The sequence below is a fragment of the Pipistrellus kuhlii genome, unplaced genomic scaffold, assembly GCF_014108245.1.
Source record: "Pipistrellus kuhlii isolate mPipKuh1 unplaced genomic scaffold, mPipKuh1.p scaffold_m20_p_2, whole genome shotgun sequence".
Classification (NCBI taxonomy): domain Eukaryota; kingdom Metazoa; phylum Chordata; class Mammalia; order Chiroptera; family Vespertilionidae; genus Pipistrellus; species Pipistrellus kuhlii.
The window spans coordinates 30,054,585-30,080,390 of record NW_023425515.1 but is presented as its reverse complement, the minus strand read 5'-3'; the positions used below and the strand labels follow the sequence as shown (position 1 = coordinate 30,080,390).

The 25,806-nt window shown below is 36.1% G+C and overlaps 1 protein-coding gene across 3 annotated transcripts in view; it reads right to left on the bottom strand.

Moving 5' to 3' along the window:
• Positions 1-25,806, bottom strand: part of NAALADL2 (N-acetylated alpha-linked acidic dipeptidase like 2) — a 1,040,385-nt gene that overhangs the window by 460,928 nt on the left and 553,651 nt on the right. For all 3 annotated transcript variants that reach the window (XM_036443754.2, XM_045583692.1, XM_036443753.2), the window contains 2 exons: positions 17,123-17,396; positions 5,943-6,062 (listed from right to left, as the gene is read on the bottom strand). In XM_036443754.2, the coding sequence (XP_036299647.1) occupies positions 5,943-6,062; positions 17,123-17,396 (394 nt within the window). The remainder of the gene's footprint in view (positions 1-5,942; positions 6,063-17,122; positions 17,397-25,806) is intronic.

The following is a 25,806-nucleotide window of genomic DNA, read 5'->3' as shown; positions in this document are numbered from 1 at the left end:
GTCTTACTATATAACAGTGAGTACTAGGAAGATGTTTATGTCATTTCATTTATCAAAATGGCAATAGCATTTGTGAATTTTTGTGTGTCATTTCACCATGCCCAAAGGCTTAGATATGTATTCATTGTAACTTCAATCCATACAAATTCCACTCCTATGAGATAGGGGACTGATAAGTAGTGTGGACACAGACAATGGCCTAATCTTCACATTTCACTGGGATTTACTTGATGTCTAGCTGTGATGGAGTCCACAGCGATTTTTTTGTTATTATTGATTTGTGTGTGTATGTGTATGTGTGTGAAAATGGCTTTAAGAAGAAAGCCAAATGCTTTTATTGCATTTTATAAAATAAATTCCATACTAGAGTGCTATTCAGCAATTTGGGAGTGTGTGAGGATTGTAGAATCTATTTTACTGTGTCTCAGACTATCACTGAGAGAAACCTACCTGAATCCATTATGACATGTAAGAGAATATTCTGTCTTAAAGCTTACAGAATTAAAGCCCTTTCCCATAAAATAAACTGCTATAAATACAAAGTTAAAATAAAGCCTTCCCTCTAAGGTTGAATCATAAGGGGACTAGTCCAAGCTAGTCTGGAGCCTTGGTTGGCTCTTCCCTGCAGCATGTAACTAAAAGCCATGTGCCTTTCACAGTCCCTGCTACACAATGTGGAGACTTTCTTCTTGAACCCCTTCATGGAAATTAAGTTAAGGTGTACATTGTAGTTACAAGGGATCTAATGATTTTTTTTCTACTTATTTAAGAGATAATTTGATATCCCATTATGCTTCCACTTTGCCCTTCCTGCCTCAGATTCAGAGATTCCCTACCAAATCCATTTTTGAACCATGATGTAAAAACAAACTACTGCACAGCTAAAATAACATGAACTGTTCTCTTTACTCATTTTGCTGCATGTTCCCAGTTCAGATGCTCATTTAGAATCATGATTCATAGTTGTGATTCACATAGAAGTCAATCCATCCTCTGCCTTTTCAACTAACTGTATCACCGTACTCGCTGACTTTCAAATTCCAGCCCCAGAATATATTTGATGTACAGGTGAAGTAAGCTTGGCTGTAATCATGCTGTAGAAGCTTGTCTCATCCATGTTTTATTTCTCTCTACTTTGTGAATATGTATTAATAGCTACAGTATCAGTGATTCTCCCAAAGAATCCACAGAAAACAGAATGAAAGCTTAAAGAAAGGATGCCTTGGTTCCTCTGCCTATAAAATAATGCTGTTTGTGACAAGGCTCTCCGTCTGGAGGGGGGATTCTGCGTAGAACTCTTTGTTAAATGTATTCATAGGCCTCTAAGGAAGATAATCGGGGAAAATACATGAGGTTCTTAATAACTGTGTCCTAGTCTAGATAAATCACTAATTCACTACATTATAACTATTGCCAAGGTCTTCACAAAATATTCTTTGGAGCAGTTGGATACAAATAAAAAGAAATTTGCTTTTTCTTAATCCATTAGCTACTGGTAAGAATTTTGAATATTTAGACCATAAGTGTCATTAGAACAAAATTTTAAATGTCTTATGTTTATATTTAAAGACTTTTTTTTTTTACAAAACAGTATATGTACAACTATTGTAGACCATTTAGAAATTCAGGAAAATATAAAGCAGTAGAAATTATTCATATTTCCATGGACCCAATTTATATCATTGGCTCCTGCCCATTGATACCATATTAGCCATTATCACTGGTAGGTTGAACAAACTTCATGGAATGTACCCAGGACAATGTTACTTAGTTCCCCATGTCTAGAGAGGAACATTCTTTCTTAAACACTTAGAGAAAAACATCTGATTATCCAATATAATAAAAGGGTAATATGCAAAATGACCAAACGGTGAAAATAACTGGTCGCTCTGATGCCCGCTAAGCACCAGGAGGCAGATGCTCAACTCAGGAGCTTCCCCATGGTGATCAGTGCACTGACACAGGGGGAGTGCCATGCAACCAGAGGCCAGAAGCCTGGAAAGCACAGTAGCGGTGGTAGGAGCCTCTCCTCAGAAGGCAGCACTAAGGAACAGCAAACTGAGCAGGAAGGAGTAGTGAGCATGTGGGCAGTAATGAGCAAAAGCTCCCAGGCTGCCCTTGAGGGGTCCCAGACTGCGAGAGGGCACAGACTGGGCTGAGGAACCCTCCCCAAGTGTGCAAATTCTTGTGCACTGGGCCACTACTCTACACTAATAAAAATGAAACATGCAAATTAATTGTACTTCCGCCACACCCAGAAGCCATGCCCACCAGCCAATCAGGAGCAAATATGCAAATTAACCCAACCAAGATGGCTGTGGCCATAAAGCAAGCAGGAGGCTCAGATTTCCCCAGCAAAGGAGGAAGCCATGCTTCCCAACCGCCCTGGCTGGCCCTGGCCTCTGCTCAAGGCTACAAAGTTTCAATTATAGAAGATAAATACCAGATCCCAAGGCTTTTGCTTGGGATGCAGGGGAGCATGACTGACCTGCAAATCACTGTAGGCCCCTCACCCAAGCTTCCCCACACCCAAGGGAACCCCCACCCTGGTCTGGGATGCCCTTCAGGGCAAACCAGCTGGACATCACCCGTGCACCAGGCCTCTATCCTATCTAATAAAATAGTAATATGCAAATTTACTGTCACTCCAACACACAAGATGGTTGTACCCTGTGGTCAAAGAAGTCTGCCCCCATGTAGACACAAGATGACCACCACAAAACGGCCAACAGGTGAGGGCAGTTGGGAGGGACCAGGCCTGCAAGAGAGGGCATTAGGGGTAACCAGGTGAGCAAAAGAGGGAAGTTGGGGGTGACCTGGCCTGCAGGGAAGGGAAGTTGGGGGTGACTAGGCCTGCAGAGAAGGGCAGTTGGGGGTGACCAGGCCTGCAGGAGAGGGAAGTTAGGGGCAATCAGGCTGGCAGGGGAGCAGTTAGGAATCAATCATGCTGGCAGGGAAGTGGTTAGGGGGTGGTCAGATTTGCAGGCAGAAGGGGTTAGGGGCAATCAGGAATGTAGGCATGCAAGCAGTTGGGAGCCAGAAGTCCTGGATTGTGAGAGGGAAACAAATGTATAGAGTGCCTGGGAAGGCACATGGACATTCTCTAATTACTGTCAGCTAAACCCAAGGTGACAGGCAAATCTGAGTCTTGGTTATACATCTTACCAAAAAGACAGAGGTGTTCTCTACAAGGACTCTTATCTTTGCCAGAGTGTAGGGAAGTGGATATTGATATGTAAATCCAGTCAAGGACCAGGAATGCTGGGGCCTACTCAAGAATGCAAATAATTTCCTTTGTCTTGACTTTTGGTGAAACTTCCTGTTTTTGAGGGTATAAAATAAACAGGCTACATTGGCTTTGGGTCACTGTCTCTACTTCAGAAGAAGGCAGCAGTTCATTCAGTCCCAGCTTTTTCCTTCCATTTTGTGTCTTGTCTCTTTCTTTCATATTTCTCAATCCCCAGCCCCTCTACTCGAAGAACTGGATCATCTCTCTTTCTGGACATGGAAAAGAGAGACCCTGCCATAAACAAACATGCGTTTTCTGCTCTCAGCTCTGGCTCGCAGACCAACCCCAACACATACACTGAGAGGGCAGGGCAGGGTGAGGATAAACTCCGGACTCCACTGTGGGGCAGGGCAGAGTTATCCTCCATTTTGTGTAACTGGACCCTAGCCCTCACCCAACCAATCAGGGTCAGCCAAAGCAGTGACATCACCACTGGTGTAAAACCCTGGGCTTGGCGAAATTCTGCCTCTTTTCCACCATGCTGTTGGTGTGAGTGGGACAGAGCCCATGCTACCATGAAAGAGGCTCTCTTGTTAGTTGCATTGGACTTAGCTTCCTGCTGGTCTTGGGGATCACAGAATCTTACGGAAATCCCGGTACAACACACCATTTGCTATATGCTAAGCAAATGTATATCTTACCTTTAGGATTCTCAGGTGAGTCAGACACCACTCTACTGTGCCTCTCATGCTGCAGAGTATATTCATTAAACCCTCCACGTGGTTCCACTGAAGCCTCAAGTCACTAGGTTTGCAGTGGAACTTATATTTCTCCAAAATTACTATTCAAAAAAATTATGTACCCCAAACGTTTAAGCCTTTCCTACTACATATAAAAGTAAGGGGTTTAATAATTATCTAACATGTTTTCAACTGTTTTTTTTTTTTGTTTGTTTGTTTTTTTGAAATACCGATGTAGGGTAGCCCATTTTGAAAGATTTATTATTTTATATATTAAAATCTCAGTTAAAAACTCCAATTTAACATCTTCCTTTCCTTCCTTCCTTCTTTTTTTAATCTATCTATCTAGCTACTTATCTATCTATCTATCATTTATCTATCTATCTATCATCATTTATCTATATATCATCTATCTACTTACCTGTCTAACTACACCATACACACACCTATACATACACATTAAAGACTCAGGACATAAAATGACACTGAGTGGATGTAAATCTTGGTTGACTCATGTAAGTAGCTCTTCACCTTTAAACTAGTCACTCATTCTTTTTCTGCCTTTGTTACCACTCTACCTCAAAAACAGAGTTACTGTGAAGATTAATGTGATAACACATAAAAGGCCCATAGAATAATATGCAGCTCGTATCACCAACAATATTACACTAACAATAAGAACATAATCATTATTATAAATGTCATCTTTATAACTTGTTTGCTCGATTTATGAGAATTTCCACATCATTATTCTTCTTTGCATTGTAATTATTGTACAGTATTTAGCTGTACAAATGTAACATAAATTTCAATACTTATCTGGACACATATATTATTTCTAATATTCTGTCACATCACTGGTCATCATTGTGTACATCAACTCTGTTTTATTCTCCTTTAGGTTATATTGATTGAACTGGAATTACTGGATCAAAATGCAATTATTTTAAAGCATTTAGTATATGTTGACAAATTATTCTGCAAAAATTTATAGCACTTTACACTATGTTTTCATGACCATCTTAAAATTCTGGACAGTTATATACTATCACACACTGATTTAGGTGTAAGGGCATCCTTGGAAGATGATGAAAAACAGGCACAGTATGTTCTCTTGTCTCCTTACAAAGTATGCCAACAGATTTCTGAAACTTTCTCAGACCTGGCAATTAACACAGCTCATCTAGGGTTGGATGAGGATAAATCCAATATATCTTCAGAACCTGAGAGCTCCAGTGATAAAACTACACTGACCATTCTTCTCAATAGTAACAGAAAATTAAGTACAAATGAGCAGTACTGGCTGTCTATGATGGTGGCTCATTATGTGATGCTTAGATCAAACTGCTTTAATTATGTAAATGCATCTAGTGGATAAGTGTTAATAAACTTCTATTTAAATAAATAAATCAAGAATCTGCTTCCCTTATGCATATTACCGTTCAATTAAATTCCTGAGCACAGTCAGTAACTGTGAAGTTACACAGTTGACAAAATCAATCACTAAGGAGTATAAATCAGCCAGATACTAGTCTAACATAAAGAATACAGCATTTAGTCAGTATTGTCAGTAGATACAAAATTTCACTATGTCATAAGAAGAGGATGTCATTGTTCTCATTTTCAGTACTCCACATAGGCATTATTATGAAATGTATGGCAATTTTACCAAGTTTTCACAAACTCACTAATGTTTGGCTTACACTATCTTCTGTATAAAGTAATAAGGATAACAATCTCTTTTTTAAAAAAAATTAATTTAAAATGTTAGGTTTTAGAAAAGCCATCTTGCTATGACACTCTCTGCCTCTTTGTGCCAATCACTCTTACACACACACACACACACACACACACACACATATATACACACACACACACGAAACACACTCACTTCACAACCACAGAGGCATATAACTGCAATAAAGCAAAAGAAAATATCCATCCCACCACCAAAAAATAAACATTGGACCAACCTTATAAAGTAGTGGCAATTTTCCTAATTTCAGGAGTGCAATCTGGTTTGTTATATTTCTCATATTTTTTATCCTTTTTAAATCATCTGCATTTCCATAACTCACATCAATGATTTCAGCCTGAAAGAGAATGAAAAGAAAAACACACAAAGAAAAATAAAACCTTGTTGGAGGAATGATAGCAAATCCACTTGGTATGACAAAATCATTCCTACAATGTGAAATGGTCAAGGAGAATCAATTCATTCTCTTCTCCTGTCCCAATAACCACAGACCCGCCCTTTCTACTTCTGTCAGGTACAATGACTCTTGTGGTCACTTGAGAAGATGCTTGAGGGTCATGTTTGTTTGGTCATCTCCCTTCTCACGAAGTTACAGACCATCAAGTTTATTATATCCTAGATTTCTATTTCTGGAATTTGAATCATTTTATAAAACAATGCAATTAATTTCCTTAAGGTTCAACCACAGTCATACCACTCTCAAAACAATTCACAGGCACTGTACTGTCATCCAAATTGAGTACAAAGTCCATCATGATTCAGGTTGAGCATGTTTCCAGCTGTGAATAACAACCCCTTGAGTTGTGAAGGACAAAACCTATACTCCTGCCTGTGTCAATCTGGCATTCAAGGACTTTAGAATATGGTGGTTCCAAACTACTACTATTTCTGTCATAGTCCCCACTACCCCAGACAGTTATACTCTACAATATTTCTCATTGTTAAAAGTCCGTTGTTATTAACATAAAAATGACATGACTTTCTAGAGATCCTAATAGGTATCCTCTGACACAGTTGCCCTTTCTTACTCCTGGAAAAGTACTGCACACTGAGGTTTTTTCAAGCACATATTCCTATGAGCCAATATGATATATTTCATCTCTACTTTCTGTAATTCCCATTATAAAAACAGTTTCTATGCTTTTCACTTGAAAAATGATATTACAACACAAACTATGCTGTTTCAATCTCCAGCATATCTACATGGAAATGTTCATCAGGACTTAGTGGTGCCAAGTAGTGAAAGTAGGGAAGAAAGAAGATCCAGATCCTGCAATGCCCACCATTGTTTATTGGAACTCATGTAATTTAACCAGCTTTTGAAAAGGGCTTCCATAGAAGTCTCACTTCAGAAATTAATTCTGTCTTTAGAAGGACATATGGATACCACCAAGAGACTGGTAAGTATGTTAGAATAAATATTTCTAGCATAAAGTGTTTCCTTAGCAATTAATTCATATTCATTTGTAAGAACTTTACTAAATACATTAAAACTCATTTCAAATGTTACCTTCCTGATGAATTGTATTTCTGTGATGCTCAATTCTAATTTGAATCCACGTTTCTCTTAACAACCCCCCAGGACCCATAAACTTAGCTATGTTTTATTTTCTAGTACAGTGAAATTTTCTTAGTGATGGTTCCATCATGTACCCATTCTCACCCAGGCACCCTGCATACACTATTGACTTACCTGTTTTAACTTAAAATGATTGCACATTATAACATGTCTCTGAAAAGTAAAGCTGTACTTTCAAATAGATTTTCCAAGAAAAACTGTTAAACAAACTTGTCAGAATATTTTTATTATAATTTTGTTCCAATAAAAATGTGATTAAATCAGTGTTTTAAAAATACCACTTTTGAGTTTGCTGATGCCATTATGATATGCATAACTGTTGATTTAGTAATTTAAGGACTTGATTAAATAAATGATCACATAATATTAATACTCACATTGAAAAATGAGATAATTCATAGTTTCCATTTCAAATTTCTAAGCTACCTATTAATTATTTGTGATTCACTGAGAGCATCTTAAAACATGGCTATTACTCAATATATTTTTATTATTATTGATTTTTTACAGAGAGGAAGGGAAAATAATAGAGAGCTAGAAACATCAATGAGAGAGAAACATCGATCAGCTGCCTCCTGCACACCCACTACTGGGGATGTGCCAGCAACCAATGCACATGCCCTTGACTGGAATCAAACCTAGGACCTTTCGGTCCACAGACCAATGCTCTATTCACAGAGCCAAACCAGTTTCGGCAAAGAACATATTTTTCTTATTTAAGAGAGTTTGAGGGGAAACCATACTGGTCTGAGAAGGATTCATTGGTAGATCACAAAAAGTCTATAACTTTTTGTGTACATACCAGAAAGGTATGGCAACTACAAAGATACAAATTCAGTAAAATATATTTAATTATTGGAAAATATCAATAACATGCATCAACAATGGCAGTTTCAGTTAAATAATTTTTCAGCTCACCTTCTACAAATAGCACATGTCAACAGATTAAAGCATTTTATAAGTACTGCAAGCTAACCAATTGTGCCACTGGAGCCCCAGCTGCATTAAAGCATTTTAATATAATAGGGTTGTTATTTTTCACAAAAAATATTCCTCACTATGAGCATTAATATATTAGTTGATTTTGGCTTATGCACTTTGAGGCTATTCATTAAAAATCAGTAATTACAGAAGTCTCAATGTTCTGAAGCTTTGACAGGTGATAATAAAAATGTATTTATTGCTTTCAAAGGAACCAGGTCCTTTCTAAATGTCTTTCCTATTTACCTTCAAGCAAGCTGAAAATCACAGCTGCAAGAAAGCACATTGAATTTTTCTTAGGCACAAATCAATATACAATGATATGATAAAATGTCAAGCCATTTCTTTCCACACATTCAAGTTGCAGCAATGCACCTCTTCTTACTGTATGTATTCTGTCTCAACTGGTTGGACTACGATGATTAATTTACATGCAAATATTAAGAATGAGGTCACATTCAACTAGTCTCTTTGGGGAATATCAAATGAGCAGGAACCTAATTACCTGTTTAACTATTTAGTCCATGAGCACTCATTGTTCTATTGTGGACTTCATTGGCACATAGTGAGAGAGTACTGAGAGATACAGAGTAAAATGGAACTAGTTCTGTTTTGTTTTAAATGTGTGTGTGCTTTTTTTTTTTTTTTAACCAAAGAAAAATATGAAAAACTCCCTACATTAAATGTGTTTAAATAGTATGTTAAATTTCAAACTGAGGATAAAACAATAGCAACAATTCAGACAGAAAAGCAAATATTTTATATTTGCCCAAAAAAAGTATTGAAATGACAACAGAGAGGAAAATTAGCACACTTTAGAAACAAACATTAAACATTAAAATACAATTATTTTTTAGCTATGGTAAAACATATGATTAGGAGGAATCATAAACCAGACAATTAAACATGACTAAAAATAAAAATATTAAAAAGTGATTCTACTATGTCAGTGGTTCTGTTACCATTGTAACTGGCTAGTCGATGCTCTATCCACTGAGCCAAACTGGTTAGGGCCTGACTAGTTAATATTAAATTGAGAAGAGAGCAAAGAGGAAGCCAGACATTATAAGCATAGTCCTCTGGGCAGCTTCACCAGGAAACTGCAATTTCCCACTCCCCACAGAGAAGCACAGACCCATTCCCTGCAGATGACTGGGGTAAGGGGAAAGATGGACACATATACAGTAAAGTTGGGTGATGTAGTCTAGTCCGGGGAACAAAGATAATTGGCGAGGATGTGGAGCCACTGCAAGCACAGGAAACCCAGGATTCATTGGTTAAGCTCCCAGTTAATCTTCCCAGACAAAGGAGTTCTCTCTCTCTCTTGTTCCTCTTGTGCCCCTGTTTCTCTCTTGCACCTTGTCTCACGCTAGCCTGCCAAGTGGCCCTAGAGCTGCATGGTCCTTGACTATGCAGATGCTACGTGCAATGGGCTGCTGCTGGGGATACAGCTCATCTGGCCAGACACTGGCCTGGACTAGACTTCAATATAGAGCAGAAACTCTTGGGAGTGGTTTTAATCCTAGCTCTGCTGAAGACAAAAATACCCTTAATATTATATCATCAATAAAAGTTTCCATAATACTTAATCCTCCTGGAGGCATGGGGGTCTTAGGAAATTCTTATTCCTGTGGCATCCCAAGAACCCCACTTCTTCCAGGAACAGGTGGGGACACAGGGAATACCACACCTGTAACAGTTCTATATAAAAATGGAGGAGTATCCCACGCAGAAGCTAAAAGACAGTAATGAATAAATTATCTCCTGTAATCAGCTAGGAACAATAATAGAAAATAACCAGGTCAGAGAAGTGTCTTTGGGGACATCTACCTGCGGGTGGCCTGGGCTCCACACTGAGGAATAATCCAGTGCCATGTTTCTCTTCCACCTTGAAGTAGCAAAATTTATTTATGCTTAGGAAATGATACATGCTTTGAAAATTTTCAGACTTGACATTTTCAACCAAATCAATCACTCTGAATCCTTCTAGTTCCTCTCTAAGAGAATTTCTGAATGTACAGAATGTTTGAAAAGCCTGCTTTGACTAAAACAGTAATTTTCTCCTCAAAATTAGAAATGGTAAACTCAAGCAGTTCTCCTACTGACAAAATACATTATCAGAAGTACCATTCATCTCAATATAAGTTTTACTTTAGAAATGTACTACCATCTTATATAATTTAGCTTTTGAATCATCTTTAAATTAAAGTGCTTATGCTTATTAAAATGTGAAAATTCAAAATGATCTTGATGTTTACCTTTATCCTTTCTAAATAGCATTGAGTATATTATTACTTATGAAGAGTTCAATATTCATAGATAGTTAGAATTTTATTAGTACTTCATTTTAGAGTACATGCAAGGGCTGTTCATCATGGGCATTATTAGGAAAACCACAATACATTGAATCTTAAAAAAAATCATTGCTGCTTCCTTCCCTGGCCCCATTGCAGACATCACTAATCAATCATAGTTCCTCTATGAATCAAACTGCTTCTCTAAACATTATTCTAACTAATCAAGGTCATTTGAATAGAGATTGGCACAAGGAGTGGACTATATAAAATATTTAATAGTTTAATATTAAATAATTATCCATTTGAATAACTAATATTTAAACTAATATTTAATTATTTAATAACTTAAGCAGCACAAGTACTAGCAGTTAAAATGAACTTCTAGGCAATAAGAAAGGACATCAACTAGTATGGGAAACTAGTATATGACAACCAAATTCAGCAATAAAGATAAAAAACACAATACATTTTGCTATGTTTGGTTTAAGCAATCATACTTCTCACTTTTTTTGTTTATTTAAGCAATCATACTTATCACACTGCCCTTAACTAGAATCTAACCTGGGACCCTTGAGTCCCCAGGCTATTGCTGTTCTCTTTCCCAGGTTAAAAAATGTAACCTTTCTCACAAATATTTAACTCTGAATAATATGTTGTGATGGATCACTTCTTTTTTTGTAAATGCTTCTGTCCAAATTTTAAATAATGGAAAAAATGTGTACGTAAATATATAAAATATGTGGCAACTAGTCCCATGGTTATTATCCTCAAATTAACAGAAGTTATGAGTGTGTATGTGTATGTCTATGTACATGTGTAAGTGTCTATTATGAGAATTATTCAATTAGACAGGATTTATGCATGATAAAAAAGAGAAAGAATATCAATACTAAACTGTGCATGTCCTCTGTGGCACAAATTTTACTATGGAGATTGAATAATGGACTCAATCATTTCAGTAGATCTTTAGAACATTCATATTCAGTAGACCTATCTATCTAATTTTTAGATGAGGAAACTAAAGTTTAGGATGTTTAACTTGCTCATGTTTTAAGTTAACAGCATTGAGCCATGGAGTTTTATAATTGTTTACCTGACTGCCAGTTTCTTCCATTAGACTTCCTACTACATATGGGCAATGGCCAAATCTTTCTTTTTAACCACTTTTTCCCCTGTGATGGGCAGCCAAAAGGCACTCAGTGTGTATTTGCTGAATGTCGATGGCTTCCTGCTACATTAGGGAGACCCAGCTGGCTAAATTCAGTATTAGTCAGTTAATCTTTCTATATCAAATTAAAATATATAGGAAAATGCATAAACCTAAGGATCAACTTTTGCACAGATCTCTCTAGTTCTGAAGGGAGGTAAATCTTACATGCAAATTACATATTTAAATGCTGGAAATTAAAATATAAATTAAATCTGCTAGAAAAGTTACATTACCACTTAGTTTTAAAGTGGTATGCTTTAAATCATATCAAAAGTAAAAGTAAAAAAGGCTGACCTAGACTTTTCTGTCAAATCACACTTAATTATGGAGACTCGGAAACTTTTCAGGTAATTTTAGTCAAATTTGAAGTCTCAAACAATTCCTCACTAAAATGCCCATATTTGTTATAATTCAGTTATCTTTGCTTTAAAACTTTTATTTTTTTTACTAGAGGCCCTGTGAATGAATATATATATATATATATATATATATATATATATATATATATATATATATATTTCAGGAGAGGGACATGGGCATTTGGCCTGCTGCTGGTTGAACTCCTGGTTGAGGGGACACTTTGCATATTAGCCTTTTATTACATAGGATATACACTGAGTGGCCAGATTAGTATGCATTCAGAGATCATAATAATCTGGCCACTCAGTGTATATATGTACATATATATTTTTTCCAGTATTTAAAATTTAGACAGAAGCATTTAAAAACAAACAGCTGATCTATCACAACATATTTTCATAGTTATATATTTGTGAGAAAGGTCACAGGGAATGTAGACAAAAGCATCCGATCTAATAAATAGGGAATATGCTAATTGACCCTCATGCCATTGCAAAGATGGCAACACCCACAGCCAATAAGGGGAATATGCTAATTGACTTCCCCACCCTCCAAGATGACAGCCCCCACAGCCAATAAGGAGGGAATATGCCCCATAGTTATTATCCTTAAATTAGCAGAAGTTATTAAATTGTTTTATCAATTCAGTGCACAAAGCTCATGATATCTGGAATAGATGGGATTTGGGAAAATGTATTATATATAATTATCAAAAATTTAAAACTTTTGCATGATCTGATTTGGCTTGGTGGATAGAGCATCGGCCTGCAGACTGAGGGTCCTAGTCCGATTGCAGTCAAGGTCATGTACCTTGGTTGCAGGCACATCCCCAGGGTGGGTGTGCAGGAGGCAGCTGATCAATGCTTCTGACTCTGTCTCTCTCCTTTCATCTCTGTAAAAAATCAATAAAAATATTAAAAGTTAATAAATTTTATCAATTATGTTCACAGCTATTTATCTCACAATTTTTCATTGTTGATAAAAATATGGATCCCAAGAGAAGAAAGGGGAGAAAATAAAAAAAGCAAAATCATTTTCAACATTGAAAAGAAGTTCCAAGCTTACATTTTCTGTTGGTGAAGCAGTAGCTTAATCTTTATACTCATACAATTCTATTCCTCTCCTTTAGCTTCTGCTATTTTTTATCTGTAACAGAAATCCTTCAGAGCAAAATGCATGTAGCTTTGCATTTAGCCATAACACTGATAAGTTTTTTTTAAAGAATATTAAAATAAAACAGTAAGACAAATTTTCCCTAGCCATGAGAAAACAGACAGCTGACTGCAGGTTATTAAAAAATTCCATGCAATGGTTATATTTTTATACTTTAAGACATGTTAACAAATTATTGGATGATGTTCAGATTTCATATGCTAAACTATGTCTTGATATTTTACACAACAAAGATAATACTGCTCCTCAGGACCAACTTGACAGAATTTGTAATTCTGCATTCAAAAATAAAATACTCTGCCCTGGATGGATTGCTCATTTGTTAGAATGTCAGCCCACAAACTAAAGGGTCTTGGGTTTGGTTCCAAGTCAAGGGCAGGTATCTCAATTGCAGGCTGTATCCCTGGCCCTGGTCCAGGCTGGAGGCAACCAGTCAATGTGTCATGAGTCTCTTGAGTGGATGTTTCTCTCTTTCTCTGTCTCTTTCTCTTTTCCCCTCTCTTTTCCTCTTTCTCTCTCTTTTCCTCTCTCTCTCTACCTAACTCTCTATCTTTGTCTCCATCTCTATCTCTATCTCTATCTCTATCTCTATCTCTATCTCTATCTCTATCTCTATCTCTATCTCTATCTCTATCTCTTCACCACCACCCCCTCTACTGTCTAAAAAATCAATGGGAAAATATCCTCAGGTGAGGATTTTAAAATAATAATTTTAAAAATTAAAAACTAAAATACTTTATTCCTAGGGTTTTTTTTGATTTTTAGTTTTTAATTAAAAATATGACCAGGGATTTATATAGTCTATTATTTACTCATATTCATGCACATTGAAAGAAAATTAATTAGAAGGTGGCTGGCGGGGCAGTACTGGGGGAGATGGGCCTAACAGACCTTGGAGCCAACCTCCCACTGTATCTCCCCAGCTGGCTGCACCTGGGGCGGGACCATGGCTCAAAGGTTGTCCACAAAGTGAGCAGGGTCCCTCCAGCAGGTGGGGTCTCTCATCCTGACCTGTGGCAATTGGGCTAAAACTGGTTCTCCAACATCCCCAGAGGGGTCCCAGATTGCGAGAGGGCAGTTTTCAGGTGATGCACCCAGAATTGGGCTCCCTCCTCTCTGGTCCAGGTACATCACCCAAGAACTACCACTGCCAAGTTACCAAGGATCAGCAGCTCCTGCATTGAGCATCTGTCCCCTGGTTAGTTGGCCAGTCAGACAGTCATTTAGCCTTATATATATATAGATACTATCAAAGCATTTTCCTACCTGATGAGTGATATCTGTCATGTTAAACAGAATACAGGAACATTATAATCAGATGACAGGGTAAAAGTTTGTGCTTCCAAATCTTATAATAGATAATGCTGATAATTTCCTAATTTATCCCATTTGAATGTGTCTACTTTATGCCACATAATAATAATAACATTTATAGAGTGATTTCCAAGTGCCAGGCACTTTACATGGTTTTTATAATTTCTTTCCCACAACAGCCACTTGGGATACTAGTATGTTTTCTATTATAAAAATAAGAACATGAAAGCTTACAGAATTGAAGTGACCAATCCACAGGTGTGCACCTGATAAAGAAGGTTGCTAGCCTTGGTTCTCTGAGGAATGAGGCAGTGATAAATGTGTTGATAACAATGTTTTAAGCACAGTTAATGAGTTCGTGAAAATAAATTTCTACACAAAATTGTATTATTGGGTTTGTCTTTCAAACACAAAAGAATACTTAATAGAAGAAACACTCTAAAACCCATAAAATGTATTGGAATAAAAACAAATCTCCTGTTCAAAACTAAAAACATGGCTGACTCAACCTGACCAATCCATATTAAATATTAAGTGTTCTCTTTGCTTTCTGCATCTGTGTGGGTTTCACAAAGGACACAAGAAATAATTGCACAGGGATTAGATTAAGTCATATATTCTATTTGTAAAACTGACTAGACATTGTCAACACTCACTACCAATGTCTTTACCAGTATGATGATATTGTAGTGGATGTTTACCTTTTAATGAAAAATATAAATTACTGTTTATTCCCCAAAGCTAACCTCACACATGCTAAATTATTTATGTATCCATTTTAATATGCATTTTGCGTCTGACAGGACAACTCTCCTTAGGACCCTTTCACTGACCCACCTGTCATTATGATGGGGTAAACAATGTCACCTTTCCAGTGCACAATGAATTACAAAGAAGTTGCAAAGCACACCATCCATCATGCTGGCACTGTGCTGGTTTTCCAAGTAGATCTCAGATATCGCAAATGTTGTTTAGACTGTTACCCAAAAGCAAAAATTGAAAGCGTATCCAAAACAGTCACATGATGAATGGACATGACAGCTCTTCAAAGAAAAGGGGCACTCCTCTTCTGCAAATAACCTTGTCAAAAGCAAAGTAGTGGGGAGCTGTGCTGGCAGTCAAACTAGAATAATTTAGGAACTTGTTAATGGCTCTGCCTGATAGAAATTCATGCAAACACAATGTACTCAAAATAAAAAATTAGGTATGCCTGAATCAGCAGCAGCAACCTCTCAAGCTTGATTTGAATTAGCAAATGATCTGAAGGGATGGAGAAAAATTACTAGTGTTCTATTAATTAGAATATGTGAGTATCAATAATACATCAGTCTAAAACATGTCCATAAAATATGCAAGTATTCCAGATGCATGTAAAACAGTCCCCTATAAATTGCTTTGCTTTTGAAAATCATAAAACTTTAATGATGAGAAATAATTACTGATCAGCTGCCTTCTGTATGCCCCCTATTGGGGATCAAGCCTGCAATCCAGACAGAGACCTCCTGATTCATAGGTCGATGCTCAACCACTGAGCAACACCATCCAGGCTAAATACTTCATATATTAATCAAAGTTAATCAGAAGTTAGATTCTTAAAAATATGTGGCAATAATTAACACCAATCAGAAACATAGCATTATTTCATTTGTATTAAATAAAGCAATCTACAGTTTTATAAGAGACTAAATGCACTCATTAAATTTATATTTTTACATGGAAACAGACCACTTGATATTAAAAAAAAACTAGTGACCAGTTATATATATTGTATCTAACTGGCAAACTGTCTTTACTATGGCCTAGGCTCTATCCTCCAAGATTTATATATATATATTAGTCCATTTGATTCTCAAAACAACCTTATGATATTGGAAATATGATTAGCCACATTACAGAGCTGAGACAATAGCCCTAGAGCGGAGATTGAAACCAGTCCATGTGGCTCCAGAAGCTATGCACTTAACCCCAATGCCAAAAAATGCCACAGCACCAAAAAACAACAGAAACTAACCCAGAAAATAACAAAGCAATAATCCACAGCTGGCCTTCTAGCTCAGGTGTTTTTCACTAAGAAAGTGGAAGTACTGTATATTTCAAATCCTAAAAGTGTGAATAATCACATCCATCTTCCACTGCCTCCATCTCTATTCTTTCTGTCCATAGCAATCTATTAAAATCTGCCTTTCAAAAACAAAGAATGAAATGAACATGTCCTCTGTGTATTCAGGGAAATGTGAATGACTCAGTGACATGTTCAACACTTTTGAATTAAATTCTTCTAACGTGTTTTCACTTTCCAAATATGACAAGTCAAGGGCCAGGCAATCCAAACCTTCCTTTTTTCTTCCCTGGCATCTCCACACTGAGGACATTTAACAGTTACTTTTGTATGTTGCATCTTGCCAGTTAGTTCAATTTAGATGAAAGCTGCCGTTTTCTAATTCTATTTCACTGTAAATGACAGAGACAAATGGTCATATTACCTCGAGAGTTCCTTTGGCAGAATAGGCTGCATATGAGGAAAGCAGATCTTGGCTGCTGTGTGTCCTGGCTTCTCCACTGCAAGGCTGGCTGTTGGGATGAAAGCATTGGCCACTGCTGCTCAGCGTCACAGAGCTGGGAGAAGGGCCTGGCAGACTCAGCAGCACAGAGTAATTTACAAACTGCACATCTTCTAGGCCCAGAGAAGTCCACTGAGCCTTAATCATCTTTGAAATTTCTGTGTCATCTTCGCTTTTGTACAGTTGCATCAAATTTCTAAAAGACATTTAAAAAACACATTGTAAAAATTAAGAAAAATTTATTCTTTTTAGTTATGACTGTTTCATAGATGAACAATTATTAATAGCTGTGGATATGAAAGATGAATGAGATGCGTCACTACACAAGAAACTCCTGGTTAGGTAGAGGTGATAAGAATGCACAGAAGTCGCACTAAAGCAAAAGAGAATGAATTAAGTTCTTAAGAATTAATAAAGCACTGTGGGAATGAAGAGAGTGATTTATTCCAACTAATTTTTTTTAATTTATTCTGATTGTTCTATGGACATCAACACAATCCATAGAACCTGACCAATGGTTCTATGGATTGTGTTGATGTCCATAGAACAATCAGAATAAATTAAAATGTGTCCATTTAAAACTCAGTTCAAAAACTAGGAGTCGTACTGGCTGAGACAGTTCTTTATTACTGCCTATTATTTCACACTAGAGCCCCAGTGCATGAAATTCATGTATGGGTGGGGTCCCTAGGCCTGGCTGGTGATAAGGCCAATAGGGGCCTTCTGGCTGCCAGCCAGGGCCTTTCTTTCAGTTGCCAGCTGGGGCCTTCCTTCGTTCCTCACTGTACCATGTTGATCAGCACACGTCTTAGTGAGCGACCCGGCTCCCAGTGGAATTCCCCTGGGAACAATTTGCATATTAGACTTTTATATATATATATATAGATAGATAGATAGATAGATAGATAGATAGATATAGATAGAGCTATGCGATTACTATATAGTTGTTGCTATTGCAAATGATAGAAATAGAACTCTTTTTAATACAAATTACATGCCAAATTGCATGATGCTATGACCACAATGATATGCAATAAAATCAGCATATCATGGTAAAACCAATCACAGCTTCTCAAATCAACATAAAATTAATTTTTGTATGTGCATACTGAAGTCTATATATCTATTTCTACACCTATCCCATAATCCATAGGGATACTATATATTTTGCTAGAAAAGAATCTGTTAAAAAAAATGTTAAAATCTAGAACAGAATCAGACAGGGAAATTTAAAGATAATAATCCAATAAAGTTTTGTTTTGTTTTATGATGGAATTCACAAGATCACCATTTTGCCCCCACAAAAATATATGTGTATTTTGTATACATATATATCATCTTATGAGAATTGTGTTGCTATCCAAACTATTACCTAAGTGAATATCTGATAATCATTGTTATTTTTGCCCATCCATATTTTTTCTTGTCCATACTTGTTACTTTTTGGACCCTGTTTATTCACAAAAAACAAAATGAAATGCTTCCAAAAATGGAATAAAAGTACACACAATGAAAAAAATTACATACAATGGTAAAGGAAGGCATTACTCGTGACAAAAGTAGGTCTATTGACACAGCTTAAAAGGAAGATGTAATAATATATAATGTCAGAGCTGTTTTCTATCTTTTAAATGCTATTTCTATTCTTTTAAAAAAATATTTAGTTTGATCAATCACCAGTACCATGTAAATTTTATGGAAGAAGTGATTAAAGAATTCTATTGTGTTTATTTTTATTCTGAATAAGACTAGCAGTCTGTATCCTATTCTGTATATATATATATATATATATATATATATTGATTTTTTGCAGAGAGGAAGGGAGAGAGATAGAGAGATAGAAACGTCAATGAGAGAGAAACATCAACCAGCCACCTCCTGCACACCCCCTACCGGGGATGTCCCAGCAACCAATGTACATGCCCTTGACCGAAATCGAACCTGGGACCTTTCAGTCCGCAGACCGACGCTCTACTGCTGAGCCAAACTGGTTTCAGTCTATTCTGTTTTTGTATTTTTCGAGGTAGGGGAGGAGGGGGAGGATTTTGGACAATAGACAAATGAAATTGTGTATATTTAAAGGATATAACACGATGACCTGATATACATGTAAAATATAAAATGATTATCACAATCAAATTAATACATTCATCAGCTCACACATAGTTGCCTTTCGTGTATGTATGTGTGCATATTGTGTGTGTTGAGGACACATATATCTAATCTCTCAGCAAAATTTAAGTATACAGCACATTATGTTAACTATAGTCACCATGCTATACATCATATCTTCAGAACATATTCATCTTATAACTGAAAATTTGTATCCTTTGACCAATATCACTCCATTTCCTACAGCCCCAATCCCTGGCAACTAAGATTCTACTCTGTTTCTGTGAGTTTAACTTTTTTTTTTTTTTTAAGGTTTTTACATATAGTGATATTGCAGTATCTGCATTTATTAGTCTGGCTTAATAAATCAATGCATTTATCATAGTGCCCTCAAAATTCAGTTTATATTGTTGCAAATGGCATGTTCTTCACTAAAACTGAATAATATTCCATTTTTATTCTCCATTTTTCTTTATCCATTCACCCTATATAATAAAAGGCTAATAAGCAAATCAACTGAACAGTGGAAAGACTGGTCTCTATGATGCACACTGACTACCAGGGGGCAGGCACTCAACACAGGGGCTGCCCCCTGGTGGTTAGTGAACTCCCACAGAGGAAGCAGCACTCAGTCAGAGGCCAGGCTCAGGGTTGGTGAGCAAAGGGGTGGTGGTGGAAGCCTTTCCCATCTCCACAGTAGAGCTAATGATGGAGGAGGCTGCAAGCAAGGTATGTGTCCTTGACTGGAATTGAACTGGGGACCCTTCAGTCTGCAGGCCAGTGGTCTATCCGCTGAGCCAAAACTGGCTATGGCCCTTTCTTGTAGTATTCTTATCTGGCTTTGTTTGGTATTATTTGGTATCATTATGATGCAGATATCATAAAACTTTTCTTTCTTTTTTTTTTTGGTTGGCAATATTTTTATTATTGGTTCAGTCTCCTTTCTATCTGTTGGTCTCTTAGATTTTTTATTTCCTCAAGATTCACACATGGTAGATTGCATGTCTTTCAAAATTTATCCATTTCTTCTAGGTTGTCCAATTTGTAGGCATAATTGTACATAAAAGTCTCTTATATTCCTTTTTGTTGTCTAGCTTTATTGCTGATGTTGAGTCTTCCTTTTTTCATTTTCTTCATCTATCTAAAGATTTGCCAATTTTATCTTTAAAAAAAAGCTCTTAGTTTAATTTATCTTTTCTATTGTTTTTCTAGTTTATTTTATTTATTTCTTCTCTGATATTTATTTCCTCACTTTTGCTAACTTTGGGGTAACTTTATTCATCTTTTTCTAGTTTCTTGAAGTGTAAAGTTAGGTTTCTTATTTGAGTTTTTTTTTCCTACATTTTTTTTTATAAACTTCATCTTAAAACTATTTTTGCTGCATACATTTTGATATGTTATTTACATTCTTTTTTTTCTCAAGGTATTTTTCATTTTCCTTATGATTTTTTTCATGACATACTGGATGTTCAGCAGTTTAATTGCTACATATTGTTTGATTTTCTAGCTTAATTTGGCTATTGGTTTCTAGTTTCAAAACACTATAGTCAGAAAAGATGTTTGATATAACCTAAAAATTCTTAGATTTGTAAAGACTTACTTTGTGACCTAACATCTGCTCTATCCCAGAGGTGTTCCTGTATGCCAGAGAAAAATGTGCTCACCGTTCTTAGGCAGAATGTCCTATATATGTCTGTTAGGTTCATTTGGCCAAAGTGTAGTTCACATCCAATATTCCCTCATTGATTTTCTGTCTGGATGATAGATCCATTGTTTAGAGTGGGGTACTGAAGTCCCATACTAGTACTGCATTGATATCTGTTTCTGCCTTCAGATCTGTTAATATTTGCTTAAAACAGAGACTTCAATGTTGCGTGTATTACTATCTATCTATCTTATCTATCTATATATTACAATCATTATACTATCTTGATGAATTGACCCCTTGATAAGTATATAATGATCTTTTTTGTCTCTTGACAGTTTGGACATGCATCTATTTTCTGTTATAAGATTGCTAGGTCCCTCAGTGACAAAGGCTGTGGGTATACTCAGTACTGCTGGTCAGGATTGCTGGTGTCATTGATAGCAAATGCTCCTGGAGAAATCCTGATATTTTTTCTTTAAAGTAGGGGTATCGAACTCAATCAGAGAAGGGGCCAAAATCTAAAATCCAGCCTAAATCGCGGGCCAAATGGTTTACTGAACTGTCATTGTGATGGAAACGCAGCTGAGTGCAGTGATGACAGCGCGGTGCGGGCCACATTGCAAGGCCTGGCGAGATGGATTTGGCCTGCGGGCCTTGTGTTTGACAAGTTTAAAGTTTAAAGGGTATGTTGTATTCTAGGGGATCCCTTTTGGTGCCTGGTCTCATTACCCGCTTTTAAAAAATAGACTTAATATACATGTATGTGTATGTCCTTAACAATTCATTACGTTACTTTGTGAGCTTGAACCTTAATATAATTGGTATCTTATATTACACGAGAGGCTCAATGCATGAAATTTGTGCAAGAGTGGGCCTTCCTTTCCTCGGCTTCAGGAATGGACTTCCCTTTGGCACCTGGGACTCAGGCCTCTGCCTCTGCCTAGACCCCCACCTTCCATGGCTTAGTCCAGTCTTATTAGCATATTATGCTTTTATTATTATAGAAGTGAAGGTCTCAGTCTATGATAGTAATGCCATCTGTTAGAAATGCCTGGAGTCACTCACCTGAGCCTTGAGAGTTTCCCACTGACATCTCTCCTTTCCAAACCAATGTTAGGGCTGGACCAACTCTTTTGGTACTTACTGTGATTGCAAGACAGCCTTCAGACATAACAATTAGGAAACTTTGAAGAAAACATGTTTATCACTTATAGGCCTTAAAATATTGTAGGAGGCACACAGTGAAGTCCTGGGGAGAAGAGAGAGAGAGAAGGAGAGAAGGAGAGAGAGAGAGAGAGAGAGAGAGAGAGAGAGAGAGAGAGAGAGAGAGAGAGAGAGAGAGAGACTACATGAACAGACTTGAGGTTCTGCTTTTATTGTGGTTGAGATTGGGCACCTAAGGTTTTACTGGCTCACTCTTTACTGTTGAATTTAAAACTTAACAGCAGGATTGGAAAGTACAGGAAGAGAAAAAACAAGTAGCCCAAGTGGTCAATTATCAAAGTTAACCAAGATCTCTATAGCGTGGGAGGCTGCCTGGCTCTTTATCTGGTGTGTGGCTGGTGATGTGTTTTTATTAGAGATTGTCTTCTTTAAAGCAGATGCCTCTTTAAAATGGATGACTCAGCAATCAAAGCTTAAATCAGGCACTTGGGTTCCAAAAAGAAAAGCCACTTTCAGGGTTTATACTGTATTTTTTTCAGCTTTATTGATATATATTTGACAGGTAACATCACGCACTTTTAAGGTGCACAACATGTTGACCTGATACCCTATATGCTGCAAAATGATTACCACCATAGCGTTAGTGGACATCTGCAGCACATCACATAACTACCAATTCTTTTTTGTGGTGAAAACTTTAAGGTCTACTTTCTTAGCAACTTATAACATGGTGGTTATAATTAATCTATGTATTCTTTTGTGACCCATTTGTGTGTGTGTGTGTGTGTGTGTGTGTGTGTGTGTGTTGTCACCCACTATTGGGTTTCTGAGAGTTTTTCTGGTTTCAGATTATTTAATAAGCTATGATAGAGGGCAACTGCACTGTATTCTAAATATCAGGTTAAAGATGTTCCTCTCATCCTTATTTTGATAAGAAATTTTATGATGAATTGTTATTGAATTTTATCAGAAATTCTGATGCATTTAATCAGATAATCACATTATCCTTTCCTTTAATTTGATGGATTACATTAATCAATTTATTTCACATTCACTTAGACTTGTGTTCCTAAGATTATTTCTGGTTAATAGAATGCATTATGATTTTAGCTATTATATAATTTATGTTGCCAACATGCTGTTTGCTGTTTTCATGTCTATTTTTATAACTAAAGTTGGTATGCAATGTTTTTCAGGCATCATTTCCATCTAATTTGGTCTGAAGTTATACAAACCTCATAAAATGAAATAGTGTTCCATCTCTTGATCTGTTCTTTGAGGGAACTTGATTAGGGTTACAATTTTTGAAAGACAGAAATTATTTTTAAACTAAAAGTTGTTTATACTTCATGTTCTTTTTATAATACTATGAATACTGATTCGATGTTTCAATGCCAGAAGAACTGCATCATTTCTTCTTTGAATCACAGCTCTTTGGCTGCTCCCTGTGCCACCTGCTATTAATCCTCAAAGTTGTAGGACTCTGATTCCGTCACTTGCTACAGCACTTCCCTAAGTTTTGGTTCCCTTGCTGATTTCTTTACTAATTTGTCAGCCTGGGATAGTGGTGTTTTCAAGGAGATTTATTATCATGCATGTAACATTTTCATTTTTTTCAGAATATTTATATTAAAATAATACCAGGTAAATTAATAATAATAACAATAATAATAATAATAATAATAATACCAGAAAATAAGTACATTAACTTGAGCACCTAACTCATGTATAAGACATGATTTCTTTGTAAGTACTGATTTCAATTCCACTAAAGTCCAAGAAAGGAAACTCTGAAAAAACAATTAAGAATAATGAACCAAGTGCCTGCATCTCCATAGATATGTAATACAGAAATTTGTTCAAAATGCATTGATCTTATATCATTTTTCACATTATCTCTACCTGATAGAGATTATATAAGTAATGTATATTATGGTGGTTGATTAATTTTAAAGGAATATGCAAACAGTAATTTAAACATTAATTTTAACAATATAAAATGTACTCTAAAAGATGTTCAAGTTTGACATACAAATGGTCATAAAAATACTAGACTCAAAATGATAGAGGAAACATTTATTTTTAATAAATATTGCCTAACATTCCAAATAATAAATAAATACCTGTTTAAGTCCAGTCTTCCTTGTAATGTTGCTGCCTTTAAAACAGTATTTTAAATTGTCAAATAGTTTATACCAATTTTGATGCTCCACCACACCCCAGCAAAAATTAAAAATTAAAGAGACCACATGAGTTCTATATTCTGAAATTATGCAATCTTTGAATCTAAATTGTTTTAAATAAATCAACAATCATTTTAAAAAAGGTTCATTGATACAAAGGGTTTGGTCAAGAAAGTCTATTCATTAGTTATTTAAAATAACTTAGAATGTTAAAAATGCCTAGATTTTATTAAGAATTTTCAGTTTTCTGAAAAGTTTTCACCACAGTAAATACTTTGGTATTTTATAGTGAACAGCAGTACTGTTCTAATTAGACATTCTTGCTATATTCAGAGAGAAATGTTATTAAGTAATTAAATGCAATGTAATCTCAAATTACTGATCTCAGAGAAAGCTACAAAATTAGAAGAGTATCACCTAAATCACAAGGTATTCATTTGACAAAGATTTTACTCTGCCTTAATTTTTAAAACCAGAGTATCCATGAGCCAGGATTTTGGCAGGCAGCATAATGAAGTAATGCCTGAGACTTGAATTTGGAAGGAAGTTTGGTATTAGTGTTCTGTTGGCCAGGTGATACGGGCAATGGGAAGATTTGGACTCTGGTAGACAGGACAGAAAATTCTGTCCGTATCAATGTTAACACCTGCTCCTGGATGAGCCACAGTGCAACACTGATGTTAGAACTGAAGGAAGTGATGCTTGTTGTATTCCTAGTGCCAGGAGAATGTCAAGATTATTCCATAAATTATTAGAAAAACAACACATCTAAAGGAACATGCTACCACTACACAGATAAAGCAAAAGCACATTCACTGATCTCCACTGAGATTTTCTTATGTGTGTGTGCAATAATACACACACACACACACACACACACACACACACACACACAAACACAGTGTGGATTAATATTTCTCATATATTAAGAAGGTAAAAGTTTCCTTAAGGTTGCTATATGAGTTGGTATCCAAAGTAGTAAAATCGTGAGCCAAGTGCTATATGTATGTAGTGACTTTAAAGCCCCTCATGAGGTATATTTTTATCTCTTAATTATACTTTGGAAAGATTAAGACTAAAATGCATGGTACAATGGTATCAAAAAATAGCAAGAAATAAAAAGATTAGGAGGAAAAGGCAGCATTCTCACACCTTTCCTGTCAGCCAACCACAAATGCCCACTGCCGAGTTAAAGCATGATCCACTACTTCTTAACTTCTAACTTAATTCTAACTGTATGTTGAATATTGACGTTATACTATAGGGATTGAAAATATTGTGCAGAGTCATCACATTAAAAGAAACCCTCATCTAACTATTACAATTTTAAAGATAATGAAAATGAAGGTTAGATAATATAATAAAAATGTAAAATGACCAGATTAAATAAGTCAGATTTCTACTGCACTACACTGCTGTTTAGAAGAAATAGATAGGCTCCCAAACTTAGATGTTTCCCAAAAAGCAATGTAAATGCTGAATGTTAGAAAGCATAGTAT